Below are 15,162 nucleotides of genomic sequence, written 5' to 3'. Positions count from 1 at the left end.
AAGATTGACTTCAGCTGCAAAAAGAATGATACCAGATCCAGAAGTTAGATGAATATTAATTGAACCCTTAGCTTTTGAAAATGCTAATTCAGAATGTAAAAGAGTGATCAGGCCTTTAAAGGCAAGATCAGCACCCATAGATGAATAGATTAAAAATACAGATGATATTGGATCTTATGATACTTGGATAGAAGTGACTTATATAAATTTTAAGAAAAATCAGAGGGTTAGATGTTTTAATTGTAGTAAACCAGGTCATCTGAAAAGGGATTGTAGGCAAGGCGTTCCTAGGAACAAGGCTTTTTCTAGAGAGAATCCAGACAGAAGATCCCAGCCTTCTGGAGTATGCAGAAGGTATGGCAAAGGCTGACACTGGACTAATGAATGCAGGTCAACACGGGACAGACAAGGTAACCCTCTGCCATTGGGAAACACCATAGGGGGCCTCTCACAGGCCCCCAGAATCAAATTTGGTTCAAACATTCCCTGTCAGCACTGGGGAAACTCCTCCACAGAGCAGTTAAAAGACTGAATGCCTGTTGTTGAAAACCATACTGCTCTGGATGGCAGAACAGCTTTAGAAGATGAAACAAAACTTTCAGGAGAAACTATAAAGCAAATATTTTGGCAAACTTCTGTAAATGATCAAAGACCAAAGTTAAAAATATGAATAAATGGCATTGTAATTGAGGGTTTGGTAGACACAGGGACAGATGTAACAATAATTGCACCAAAATCTTGGCATCCAAATTGGCCTCTTCAGGAAGTAAATGTTCACCTTTTAGGGATTGGAACTTTATCTCAGGTAAAGCAAAGCTCAAGAGCTGGGTGGTGGTACACGCCTTTAATCCCAGTACTTGGGAGGCAGAGCCAGGCAGATCTGTGAGTTCAAGGCCAGCCTGGTCTACAGAGTGAGATCCAGGACAGGCACCAAAACTACATAGAGAAACCATGTGTCAAAAAACAAACAACAACAACAACAAAAAAAAAAAAAAAAGTGCAAGATGGATCAAATGTGTAGGGCTGGAAGGACAGAGAGGAACATTAAAGCTATAGGTGGCTAACATAGCAGTGAATTTATGGGGATGTGATTTGTCACAGCAGTGGAACACCCAGATTAACATTCCTCCAATCTCAGAAACAAACGGTTTGTTTTTGAGAAAAATGCTACAAGGTATTATATATAAATAGCAGTCACCAGCCATTCAGGTCGTACATAAACAGGCCACAACAGCTGCTGATGGTTCAAAGGCACCACAGCCCTACCTTTAAAATGCTTAACCGACAGACCTGTTGATCAATTGTTGCTGCTGAGGAGGTTATATTAGGAGAATCTGTTAAACCTCTTTCAGCACCTTGAGATGCAGTAGAAAATATCATGAAACCAGATGTGTGGAGTCAGTCGCTGGACTGCCAGGGCCTGCCTGTGTGCCTTTCTCGGCATGGCAGCCAGGAAGTTCTTACTCTTTCTTTCCCAGACTTCATGCTTCTCAAACCAATGCTTCTCAAATCACTGGTATTGGTGTAGGGCTTGTGACAAGTGAGGCAGTTACTGGCTGTGAGCATCAAAGTGTAAAGAGAAGGCTAGGAGCCCTTGAGACAGCATGCTGACTTGGAGTTGCTTTGTGGGCTGTAACAGGTCTGCAGAACATTTGGAGTAGCTCCTAGATTTTTTGTGCCCCACCCCATGTTTGCACAGGAGTTGAGTCTAGGGCCTTGTTCATCTTAGGCCAATGTTCTCCACTGAGCTACATCCCTAGCCCTGTAAGAATATTGTGCATATAAGTATACAACTCAGTATAGTCCTCGCTGCTTTCTCCTTTAATTTTTTTTCCAGTTGCTGTACGGTTAAATTGATATTCCTTCCCTCTGTGCTCCCCCATCCCCAGGCCTTATACATGCTAGGAAAGTATTTTACCACCTAACTGTTCTCATTTAAACAGCTCCCAGATATGTATTTGAGCAGTTTTAACATTGGTGTATATGAAGCCCAGGGCCTCACATGTATTAGATGAAATATTCACTCCCCACGTGTGTAAATTTTAACACAAACTACCTTCCATAGTCAAGCACAGATTTCCCTTTAACATTGGTGTATATGAAGCCAGGCCTCAATGTATTAGGTAAATATTCATCCACGTGTGTAAATTTTAACACAAACTACCTTCCATAGTCAAGCACAGATTTCCCTCATGCTGTCTTTTTAGTCAAACCCTTCCCGTTCCTAGCATCTTACACCCACTGATCTGGTCTTCATCCTCTAGCTTTCTCTTGTTGAGGATGTCACATGAATGGGGTCATATACCATTGAGGTTGTATGTCCAGCAGTACTCTGTAAATTCATTTGAGGTGCTGTGTGTATTAACAGTTCCCTTTTCTTAACAAATGAGATTCTATTTTATAGATTCATCATAGCTGATTAACATTCAGTCATCTTCTCAAAGCACATCTCAAACTTATGTGCATTACCCTTTATATATATTCTTTATCAATGTGTCATGTTTAGTGACGTGCCTTTTCAAGTCTTGTGCCTTTGTTTAAGTTGGTCCATTCTTCTTACTGAATTTTGAGAGACTGTTATGTAGTCTGAATAGAAGTCTAGGGGATAAATGAGTTGTAAATATTTTCTTCCAGTTTTGAGTTACTTATTCATTCATTCTTTAAATATTTCTCACAGAGCCAAAAACAATTTTTTAAAAATTCTGGTCAAGTTTAGTATGTTGTGTTTTTCATTCACATGGGGTCACTTTTTAGTGTCATATCTAAGATATTTTTGTTTTTAAAAATAACTTTTGAGACTCATGTTAGAACAGCCTTATTCCAATACAGAGATTTCTTTCTTCTCTCGTTATAACTATCTGTGAGAGTAAGAACTTCTTGAAAGGGAAGGAAAAAGGTAGCATCTCAAGCAGGGTATCTCTGATGTCTGCCCCCCCCCCCCCACGGATTTTCTAAGATTGGTGAAGGACTTTTAGAGTACTCTTAAAAGAATGTGAAATTTCTTCAGAAGATAAAGTGAAAAATCAGATGTAGTCTCACAATGTAGAGAAACCTGTTTTCAGTTTTGTGGGTGGGTTGTTTTGTTTGGTAGAATATTAAATTCAGCCTCAATTCTATAATTATGTGTTAGCTGCTCAAAGTCTCAGTTTAAAAATATAAAGTGGGGATATCAAAATTGCCTGTTTCATAGAGCGTTTGTAAAATTAATGTCCATAAAGTGCTTGGCACAGGGCTGGAGGCTTGTGTTTGCCTAGCACACACCAAGCCCAGTGCAGTGGTTCATGCCTGTAATCCCCGCACGTGGGAGGTGGTGGCGCATGCCCAGAAATTTGAGGCTAGCCTGGGATAAGTGAGACAGAGTAAATGAATAACGTGCTTAGGAGAATGCTTAGAACATAATAAAATGTGTAATAGTCAATATTTTATTTTAAAAAGCAAAGTATTAAGCAATATATGTTTATATACACACACATGCATATATATATATATATATACACACACATACGTTTGTATATTTTGTAAAATAAATATACTTTATGAAAACGATTTAATTAAAAATGAAGCATTGGGCTGGAGAGATGGCTCAGAGGTTAAGCGCACTGGCTGTTCTTCCAGAAGACCTGAGTTCAATTCCCAGCAATCACATGGTGGCTCACAGCCATCTGTAATGAGATCTGGTGCTCTTTTCTAGCTTGGAGGCGTACATGCAGTGCAAGCAGAACAATAAATCTTTAAAAAAGAAAAAAAAAAAGATGCGTCAAGCCATATGTGTGTGTGTGTGTGTATATACACACACACACACACACACAAAAAAAAAAAATTATCTTAGACATGACACTAAAAGTGATCCTGCCTGAATGAAAAACATGAGATACTAAACCAGAACTTAAAATAAATTTATTTTTTGGCTCTGTGAGAATGTACATATAACTCTGTATTGTGCCTCTCCCCCCCCCCCCCCCCAGTATTAAATGTTTTTGGTTCAGTTGTTGAGTTTATCAAAAGACTGATTTGGGGATAGGGTGGAGATACTGTAGATTCAGCCTCTTACATGTTAGACAGGTACTTCTGTCGACTGAGCTGTATCCTCAACCCCAAGAGTGATACGTCATATTAGTCGTATTATATAGTCCATGCCTCATTATCCTGTTGTTAACCACTGTTCTTTTCCAAATTTTTAATACTGTGCACCAGTGTAAATGAATAATGAGTAATGTGTCAACCACAATTGATAAACTTAGGGGCTGGAGAGATGGCCCGGTGGTTAAGAGCACTAGCTGCTCTTTCAGGGGATGAAGGTTCAATTCCCAGCGCCCAAAGGGTGCCTCATAACCGTTGGTAACTCCAGTTCTGAGAATCCAGTGCCCTCTTCTAGTTTCCACAGACATACGCAAAGGCAAAACACCCATGCACGTTAAAGAAACATTTTAAAAGATAATTTACCAAGTGTTAATATTTCCTAAAATTTAAGATACAATTTTAAAACATTTGCATTATTGCTGGCACTTTGGAGTGAAATACAAATCTAATATGTACATGTATACAAAGAAGGTTGTATGAATGCATGTATGTGCATGTGTACATGCATGCAGGTTTTGAAGTCTAGAATATGGTGGAACATTTTCATTGTTATTTATATTGTATTTTTATCCTTTTAAGTATTCATAGCATACAGATTAATATCTTAACTCATTTTTGCATGTTGAGTGGATAACTAATTTTAAGGACGAAAAGCAGCTTCAGATATGAAGGAAGTGGTTTGGTGTCTGTTACCTCACCTCTGCTCTGTAGCCCTCAGCTAGACAGCGCATTGCGTTAGGTTACAGTGAACACAAGCAGCTTGTGTTCAGGAAGTTGCATGTGGAAGTCCTGTTGATTAACACCAGCATTTCAGGCCATAGGAGGAGTTTGCTGTACCTGCTTTGATATTTTCCAGATTAAAAACCATACGAATACCTTTTTTGATTGGAAAAAAACCAAACCAACAAAATCTTGTGTGAAGTTTAGCAGCCGCCATTCAGTGTTTTACAGACGTCAACAGCGGAACTACAGCTGCATGACAAGGCATTGGCCTAGTTAGTACATTCAAGTCCCAGAATCGGTCCCCAGTATATGGGGTGACAGGAGAAAGAAAAATATTCAAGAACATAGGAATCCAGGAACACTTTCTTAATATGATACTATTCAAAAGCACCCCTTAACTTCAGAGCCAGTGTTATTAATAGGGAATGTAAGAGACAGTTTCACTAAGCTCAGTAAGAAAAGGCAAGAATCTCAGAAAGTTCACTTGTGTTCAGAATACACTATGAGTAGTGCTGTTAGCTGATGCAGTTAGAAAGACACCTTGACTACAGCCGTTAGCATTAGCAGTAAAGAATCAGACTCAGGGCTGGAGAGATGACTCGGCAGTTACGAACACTGGCTGCTCTTGCAGTGGACTTGAGGTCAGCTCCCAGCACCTACATATTGCTCCCACCCATCTGTAAATCCACTTGCAGGGGATCCATCATCTTCTGACCTCTGAGGGCAGTAGACACCCATGTAGTGCACTTTCAGGCAAAACACTTACCCACATAAAATAAAAATAAATAAATCTTAAAGGAAAAAGAAAAAAGACTCAAATTATAAAATAGGATGCTTGGAAATTTTCAGAAAATCAGTAAAAACCCGTCAGGATTTTTGGTACGGATGTAGTCTGGAATACTAATCTATAAGCACACATCATATGTATTAAAAATGACTACTAGTTCAAAGGTAAAACAGTCAAGAAATCTAGTTTACAGTAACAGCAACAACGACCACTTAATGAATAAGAACTTTTAAATATTTATTTTTTATTTATTCGTTCATTCATTTATTGAGGCAGGGTCTCTCTATACCCCCGGGCTGGTCTAGAAATGGCTATGTAGACCGGTCTGGGCTGGAACTCAGAGATCTGTCTCCTATGCAGTGGGATTAAAGGTCTGCACCGCAATGCCTAAGTGCGTGAACTTCGGGAAACATACTCGAGGAAAGTTGAGTCTAATGCTGGAAAGACAGTGTAGACTTGAAAAAATTTCCACACCTTTCTCAGGCTTGAGAGATGTGTTCATGTAGCATTCCCTAATTTAATTTTCAAGCATTACACAGTGTCAATAAGAATACTGATATCAGCAAGTGTTACTGTGGTCCTTAGAAAGCTTGCTACTAAAGTCCATAGGGAAAAGCAGCATTTGAGTATAACCAGGAACATTAACAGGGTATTAAGGCCTACCAGGCACCAAAAGTCACTTTAAAGCTTAATTTTTTTTTTTTTTTTTTTTTTTTTGGTTTTTCGAGACAGTGTTTCTCTGTGTAGCTTTGCGCTTTCTGAACTCACTTGTAGCCAGGCTGGCCTCGAACTCACAGAGATCCGCTGGCTCTGCTCTACAGAGTGCTGGATTAAGGCGTGCGCCACACAGAGCCCTGTCTCAAAACAGCTTACTTTACTGCAGTGATCAACCAGGCTGGTGGCACACATCTTTAATCCCAACACTTGGAGGGGCAGAAGCAGGAGCATCCTTGTGAGTTCAAGGGCGTTCTGCTCTACAGAGTGAGTTCTAGGCCTGCCAGGGCTACACAGAGACCCTGTCTCAAAAACAGCCTACTTGCCTTCCAGCTATGGAAGGATGCAGTGACATAGACCTCTAATCTCAGCACTCAAGATGTCGAGGCAGGAGGATTATGAATTTTAGACCTACCTAAGTTAAATAGCTTAATGCCTCAATTGTCCTCATCCAACCCCACCCCACCCAACCCCCAGAAAACAACCCAGTAACAGCAACAACAAAACCCACCTGTTGAACATCTAAACATAGATATTTGGGGGCTGGAGAGATGGCTCAGTGATCAGAGCACCAACTGCTCTTGCAGAGGACGCACATTTGTTTCCTGGCACCCACGTGGTGGTTCACACCAGGCTATAATTTCAGTTCCGGAGGACCTGACGCCTCTTGTGGCCTCTGCTTGCTTCTCCATGCACAAGATTCACATTCAAACACAGAAATAAAATTTAAGAGAGAGACTTAATGTTTTCCTTTGATAGTAGATGTTGAGATTGGAGGAGGGAATAGAAAAAGGAGTTAGAAACAAGAACAAATGAGGGGTTAGAGAGGTGGTTGTGTGGTTAAGAGCTTTGGCTGCTCTTCCGGAGGATCTGGGTTCGGTTCCTGACACTCTGGTGCCCTCTAGTGGCCTGTGTGGGCATGCATACATGCGGTGCACAGACACATGCAGACAGACAGTAATTACAGTTAGGAAAAAACAAAGTATTTTTTAAGAAGTAAATTAAAAATGAGTAAATAGTATGAGAAACTTGGGGGTATAGTGAAAACAAGATGTGTGAACAGAGGGTTTAAAAATAGGAAAGAGTAGTTAAGAAGCAGTGTGTTCCCGTTATGGACAGAACACAGGGCAAGTGCTCTTGTCTCATTTCAGATCCATGAATTAGGGTGCTGAGCTCTTCCTCACAGGTGAAGGGAGGTACCTGCCCTGGAGGAGGGTGCTGAGCTCTTCCTCACAGGTGAAGGGAGGTACCTGCCCTGGAGGAGGGTGCTGACCTTCCTCACAGTACCTGCCTGGGGGAGGAAGCTTTCCTCACAGATGAAGGGAGGTACCTGCCCTGGAGGCAGGGTGCTAAGCCCCACCCCCAAGGGCTCTACACTAACAACAGCTGGAAGCCATTTCAAAGTAGATTTCCTTTGGCTTCTTTCTCACAAATTGCCTGTTGCCCGAGGATTCTAGTACAGTGTTTACTCTGTTTTTTGTTTGTTTGTTTGTTTATGTAAGATGAACAGAAGTAAAAGAGTAGAAATAAAAATTCATTCTAAATTTGTGTCAGACAATAAGCTTATCCACTGAATGAAACTGGAGCTAAATGACTGGAGACATCTTAGTGTCGTCTCTTGGCTCCCTCTCCAGGGAGACGAGAGTGAGTTCGTGGAAGCCCCCTGTCAGGCAGGGCAGCGAGCTCCTGACACACCTTCACCAGTGACGCTGGCAGACACCCCACAAACCCTGGTCTCTCTTATTATGAGCATGTTGTTAGGAGGTCAGGCAGTATGCTACAATTTAATCTGGTGCTTATTTTTAAGAAATAACACTGACAATGAAAACACTTCTAGTAGAAAATTAGAGATGAATTTCTGAAAAAAAGAAATTTCTGAAAAGAAAAAAAGAAAATTCTATTCATTTATTCATTCATTAGTTTTTAAAGATGGTTTCTCTGTGTAGTTCTGGCTGCCCTGGAACTCATTCTGTAGACCAGGCTGGCCTGAAACTCAAGAGATCCACCTGCCTCTGCCGCCTGAATGCTGGGATTAAAGGCGTGAGCCACCACCGCCTGGTTTAATTTTATTTTTTTATTTCCTGAGCTGAAATATACTAAAACCATTATAGTAGTGGTATAAATGAATAAATGTTACAGGAAAGTTATTTACAGTTAGGCACTCCTGTTGTTATATATAGACTTTGGGGTTCTACCATGTGAATCCTGGATGTGGAACTCCATTGTCAGGCTTGGTGACAGGCACCTTTCCACGCTCAGGCACCTCACTGGCCTCATGAAAGCGTTTCTGAGGTTGATATTCTTGGAGTATTTGCCATTATCATAATGGCCTTTCTAGTGTATCACAGATGTGAGTAGATTTCTGAGAATCCGTCTTCACTGTCTGGGGTTCAAGCTTTAGCTACATCTCATTTATCCTAAGATCCAAATCTGCTTGCTGTCAAGTTCTTGAGTCGCTTGGTGTCGTTTGGACTTGATTTTGAGTTATGGCACCTTGAAAACTCTTCGTCCCTCTTCACCTTTGCTTAAGGCTCCTGCTCCAAAGAGCACACTTGTCCCCGTCATCCCCATCACCAAGTCGACAGGCTCTCGGTTCCGGAACAGCGTGGAAGGACTGAACCAGGAGATCGAGATCATAATTAAGGAAACCGGGGAGAAGGAAGAGCAGCTCATTGTAAGTAGTCTCCATCCTCCGAGGGCCTTGAGAGCAAGGGCCTGTGAGCTCCAGAGCAAGGGGCAGCTGTCAGTCTGTTGTCTGTATTTAAGTTTCTTCTTGAGAGAATGAAAATTTTAACTTTTGTAAGAAATAAAAAAAAAAACCATGACCATGAAAGTGGTTGGAGAATTTTAATTTATTTGCATTTCAGAGAATGAACTAGGCCCCCTTAGGTTCAGATCTTCTAACAGAAATGGTTTTTCTTTCTCTGTAGAAAATACCAGATGGGTAATATCCTCTTCATTTGCTGTAACTCCATATAACGAGTTTGAGTTACAGTTTTATGGCGGGTGGGCAAATGGTTTCTAAAGAGGACCTTCCTGCTCCCTGTTTGTCAAGAGTGCTTGACCTGCAGGCTCTGGGATTGTCATAACTCTGGTTTGAGTTGCTAGGCTGCATCTTGATGAAGTACATTCAGAAATGATCTACTTAGCCATTTTACACAGAAAAATTGCTATTTAAACTTAAAAAATGTATCTGTTACAGAGTATATTTATCTTGGCATCTGTTCTGTAGTGAGGAGGGAGTTAGTTTGAAGAAATATTTCACTGTTGTGGATATTATTTTAACTGTAAGATGTGCTGGATTCTTTTATGTTGCATTTGTTTAACTCTGTGAAGCTGTGTTACTTTGCCCGTCTAAAACACCTGATGGTCTAATAAAAAGCTGAATGGCCAAAAGCAAGGCAGGAGAGAGGATAGGCAGGGCTGTCAGGCAAATAGAATAAATCCGAGGAGAAACTTAGAATACGAGGAGGAGAATAGAGTGAGGATTGAGAAAAGGAGAGGAAGACTCCAGGTGCCACCCACCCAGCCACACAACCAGCCAGGAAAGCAAGATATATAGAATAAAGAAAGGTAAAAAGCCTAGAGGCAAAATGAGGTTAAAGAGAAAAGGAATATTTCAACTTAAAAATGCTGACAGAAACAAGCCAAGCTAAGGCCGAGCATTCATAAGTAAGAATGAGTCGCAGTGTAATTATTTGGGAGCTGGATGTTAAGCCCCCAAAGAGTTTAAAAAAAAACCCAGCTACGCTTCACAGATGTATAAAATTCTCCCCTTGAAGGTGAAGTCAGCTGGGTGTGGTTGGTCCCCTGCAGCCCCAGTCCCAAGGTCTTCAGCTGGCTTATATAACTGAAATCCTGTCTCAAACAAACAAAGAGATGAAAGCTTAGTAGGTTTAAAAATACCCACTGCTGGCTCCATTCTGCGGGGTTGAGTAGGTTTCCTTCACTAACTAGAGCTCAGTAAACCGAGGGTGCAGAGGGTGCTTGTGTGCCTCCTGAGGGAGCCCCACCAGCTTTCCTAAGTGACTCCTCCTCGATCTCATCCTGTAATTAGAACTGCTGTCTGTGATTAACCTTTCACTCATGAGGACGGGTTCTTTGTAGGGGGAATGGGCAGGAGGGCACAGGAACCAAGGGCCCACCCTAGTATTGCTAATTCTTACTTTTACCTTTGCCCTACAAGGAACCTTGTAGCACCCCTAAATATCTCCTTTACTGTGATAATTTTCTTTAGTGGTTTTAGAAGCAACAGTACATGATATCATTCAGTACAGTACATATTTATTCAGCAAACATTGACCTCCCGTGTGCCCTGCCCTGGGAAGACAAATATGTCAGAACAGGGTAGGCATGAAGCCATAGTGAGAGGCCCAGTAATAGAAGGGTGGATGCTTGCTTGCTTGTTTTTGAAGCCTGGCTGTCCTGAGAATCAAAACCCTCCTGTTCCAGCCTCCCAAGTGCTAGGCATAAAGGTTTGTGGCTTAGCATCTGAGTGTTGAGTTTCTGACCACGGAGGAATGTTGACATTGGGTACATGGTTGGTAAACTTCAAAATCAAGAGTGTAAACGTCTGCTCTTTAAATGTTGTAACAGCCGCAGGACATTCCTGACGGTCACCGTGCGCCCCCGCCCCTGGCCCAGAGGAGCAGCAGCACCCGGAGCATCGACACCCAGACCCCCGGCGGGGCGGACAAGGGGAGCAACAACAGCAGCCGCTCTCAGTCCGTGTCCCCCACCTCCTTCCTCACCATCTCCGGCAGCGAGGAGAGTCCCTGCTCAGCCGATGACCTGCTCGCTGACCCCAGGGATAAAGGTATAACGGGGTGGAGCTGCAGCGGCGGGTGAGGGTGGACTTCTCCCGTCTTATCCTAGATTCTGTTCGTTCTCTACAGGAGGTCAGAACAGGTGGAGCCCAGTGCAGCTTGGCTGAGGTGCTGATGGTGGTCTAGTTAAGGGTTTGTTTGTACTTTCATAGCATTTATGGTGAATATGGCTTCCTTGTAGGGTGTGGCATGGTGGTCCTCAACCTTCCTGAAGTTGCGACACTCTAACATGCTGTGATGACTCCTGACCAGAAAATTATTTTCACTGCTACTTCATAGCTGTAATTTTGCTATGGTTAGGAATTATAATGTAAATATTTTTGGAGATAGAGGTTTATGGTGTCTAAACCCACAGGTTGAGAACTGCTGGACTAGATAATTATTTTCCTGAAAAGCACTTTGTTCTTGATCATTTGACTAGTTGGAATTTTATTACCTTAATACTTCTTAATTAAATGTGAAGCCTTCAGTTTAGTGCTTTTTAGGAAACTTCTGATAAGGATTAACTTGCTTTCTCTCAAAGCAAAATGAGTGTTCAAAGCAAACTTTCCAAGTTTGGAGGGTACTGAGGTACTGAGGTACTGAGGGTACTGGTGGTCCACTGGTTAAGAGCACTTGCTCTTGCAGAGGAACGTGATTTAGTTCCCGGCACCCACATGAAGTTGTTCACATCCATCTATAACTCCAGATGCCGGGGACTGTTCTGGTTTCTACAGGTACTGCATGCATGTAGGTACACATGCAAACAAGTGGGCAACACATACATGTGAGAATCTGAAAATTTTTAAAGATTAGAGGTACTTCTACAGTAAAAATAACCTAAAATCAGCAATTTAAATATTAAGTACAAAAGTTTACCTTTTAAAAGAAATATGGGCCCAGTTGTGGTGATGCACGCCTTCAATCCCAGCACAGGAGATGCAGAGAGAGGTAGGTCAGTCTGTGCATTCTAGGCCAGCCAGAACTGCTTAGTTAGATCCTATTTCAAAACACTTAAGAATAAGGTGGTGCTCACTCGTGGAAGACGTTTGGTGCCCTCTGGTCTCCACATGCATATGCCAGGGCATGAGCCTGTGCAGCACACCCATTACGTCAACGTAAGATAAAAACAAGTCTTGGGACTAAGAGGATGGCTTGGTTGGTCAAGTTCCTGGTATACAAACCTGGAGCCCCAAGTTTGGATCCAAAGCACCCATGTAAAAGGCTGCGCCTCTGTTAATAGGTACATTCCCGTCCCACACATGTATGCCAGGATTCAGTGTTGCTGAATCTTTTCTGTTGAAGATGCTATAGAGCATCTCCAGCATTTTTGGGAGTTGATTGGCATTCTGGGTATATAATTGTCAATGCTCAGAATCCCGCTTTGCATAAGTGCACAGTATATAATAGTAGAAGTGTGTGTGTGGCCATTTCAGAAATTGTTTTGTCCTAATCTCCAACCAGTGCCATTTAGTTATTTTTTTTTTTAAGTGAAACTGAATTCAGAGACACAAACATCAATTTTTAAAACTAAAAACTCAAAGATACACTCTTGAATACCACATCCTGAAGAACTGTAAGAAAACATAAGCATTTTTCTTCCACAGTAAAAACACTAGTTGATAACTTACATAAATTGTGAATGTAAGCTTGCGGGTTTTGGGCAGTCTGGCTTCGTGTGGTGTAAAGGCATGTGCAGCTCAGAGTCTGAATGTTCTGTCCAGGCCCAGGCTGCAGTGGAGGTGTGCTTGCTGGGCAGCAGGGTCAGGGATGTTTTTTGGTTGTTCTGCACTAAGAAACTTTTCATTCTTGCCAGGTTTTTGGTAACCCACATTCAATTATGGGATACCATATTGGGGTCTCAACCCATAGTGTAAGAAACTGAGTTTTAAGTTGGGTGGTGGTGGCACACGCCTTTAATCCCAGCACTCGGGAGGCAGAGCCAGGCGGATCTCTGTGAGTTCGAGGCCAGCCTGGTCTACAGAGTGAGTTCCAGGAAAGGCGCAAAGCTACACAGATAAACCCTATCTCCAAAAACAAAAACAAAACAAAAAAAAAAAGTTTTAAAGCAGGCTGTGATGGCATATACCTGTAACCCCAGCACTTAGGAGGGGATTTTGAATTGCAGTTGTAGACTGTTTACTAATTAGACTTTTTTTAAAAAATGTGTTAACCTGGTGGTGGTGGCACACGCCTTTGATCCCAGCACTTGGAGACAGAGGCAGGCGGATCGCTGAGTTTGAGGCCAGCCTGGTCTACAAAGCAAGTTCCAGAGCAGCCAAGGCTACACAGAGAAATCCTATCTCAAAAAAGCCAAAAAGGGGGAGGGAGGAGGGATTTAGATTCGAGGTTGGATCGATAATAGCTGTTAAAATCTGCCCCTTGGCTTCCCATCCTTTCAGCTTTACCTGTCCTGTTTACCTGTTTCCTGGTGCCTTTGATTTTTTTTTTTTTAAGAAAGAAATGACTGATGGCTCCTGTGAATTTATTTTATTAAAAAAACAGGGTCACAGCACTATTTCCAGTAAGAAATTTATAGTTTAGCTGACAGATTGAAAATTTTAGAACACTTGCATAACATACCAAGAAATTTAAATGACTGTAGTATGAACTGAGGACACCAGCACTGAGTACAAGCAACAGTTGGGAAGTGGTCGCTCTCTGGGTGTGGGAACTGGGAATGATGGCGGAGATCGGAGGTACGTTTGGGGAGAGTTTGGAAGACTGAGCAGAGTTTACTTCTTGTAGGTGATGAACGCTTGTGTGCTCCTCTCTGACCTCAAGCAGAGAGCCACAGAGGATCAGCAGATGAGACGGGGGATCTGCAGGGCAGGCCAAGAGATAATTAATAGCAAGCAACCGTTGAGGAGTCATTTCAGATACAACCGTGTGAGTGTGTGTGCAGAGTGCATGGCGTGTCAGTAAGGCAGTCCTTATCTGTGTGTGCAGACCATGGATGGAGCGTGCAGGCGTGCACTAGGACCGTTCCAGGTCGAATCAGGAGCGCGGTGGCTCTTAGAGCGAAGTTAGGGAAGAAGCAGTCTCCCTGCCTTCCAGTAGTTCTGTGCTGGAGGCCAGTGATAGTAGTTACGGTATCGTGATGCGTTTTATAATAGTGTTTTAATAATTCAATGTCATTTTTTACAGAGAATGGAAACAACTCTCCTTTGCCAAAATATGCAACCTCACCAAAACCTAACAACAGTTACATGTTCAAAAGGGAGCCTCCCGAGGGCTGCGAGAAGGTCAAAGTCTTTGAGGAGTGCTCGTAAGTACCCCACAAACACACAGTGTGGCAGCTCCAGATCTGACACTCAGATTATGTAATTGTTAGTATTCTGAAATGTTAGCCCAGAATTCCAGGAACCCATGTCTCATACTACAGAGCAATACTTAATATGTGCTGACATCCAGTTATTCCGAGTTCCTCGATTCTTGGCTGTCAGAGAGCATCTTCCTTGATTCCCCTCCCCTCCCCTCCCCTCCGGACTTGCAATCCCAGCACTCAGGCTGGAAGCAGAAGGGTCAGAAGTTCAAGGTCATCTTTAGCTACATAGTGAGTTCAAGGACAGCCTAAGAGACTGTCAAAAAAGAAAAAGCTTTATTTTGAAGGAGGCATAAAAATTTATCTCTAATAAACCTACCTTCAAAGGAAATTTAAGCATTATTTTATTACGGAATGTAACATTGACTTTATTACAAGTGATATTCTAGGTGAAAATTGGATGTGTGTTCTTACATAAAACGCCCAGAAACATTGTGACATTGCTGGTGTTTGACCTGTTTCGACTGACTTAAATTCTGTGCTTTCTGTTGTTCTTTGGCTGTACTGGCAGAAAGTCTTTGGAGGGGTGTTTCTGTCAGTCAGTGGAACCTGCACGCCCAGTGCCCTGTTGTTAGGAACACCCCTGCACACCCAGTGCACTGTTAGGAACACCCCTGCACACCCAGTGCACTGTTAGGAACACTCCTGCACGCCCAGTGCACTGTTAGGAACAGCCCTGCACACCCAGTGCCCTGTTGTTAGGAACACCCCTGCACACCCAGTGCCCT

At 42.4% G+C, this 15,162-nt stretch overlaps 1 protein-coding gene across 1 annotated transcript in view; it reads left to right on the top strand.

Annotated features, from left to right (window-relative positions):
• Positions 1-15,162, top strand: part of Fam117b (family with sequence similarity 117 member B) — an 81,080-nt gene that overhangs the window by 59,445 nt on the left and 6,473 nt on the right. Inside the window, 3 exon segments of the mRNA XM_028860387.2 lie at positions 8,835-8,978; positions 10,901-11,120; positions 14,257-14,377. Coding sequence (XP_028716220.1) covers positions 8,835-8,978; positions 10,901-11,120; positions 14,257-14,377 — 485 coding nt within the window.

The sequence above is a fragment of the Peromyscus leucopus genome, chromosome 13, assembly GCF_004664715.2.
Source record: "Peromyscus leucopus breed LL Stock chromosome 13, UCI_PerLeu_2.1, whole genome shotgun sequence".
Classification (NCBI taxonomy): domain Eukaryota; kingdom Metazoa; phylum Chordata; class Mammalia; order Rodentia; family Cricetidae; genus Peromyscus; species Peromyscus leucopus.
Note: the sequence above shows the minus strand (reverse complement) of the source record. Positions and strands in the feature narration are given on the sequence as shown.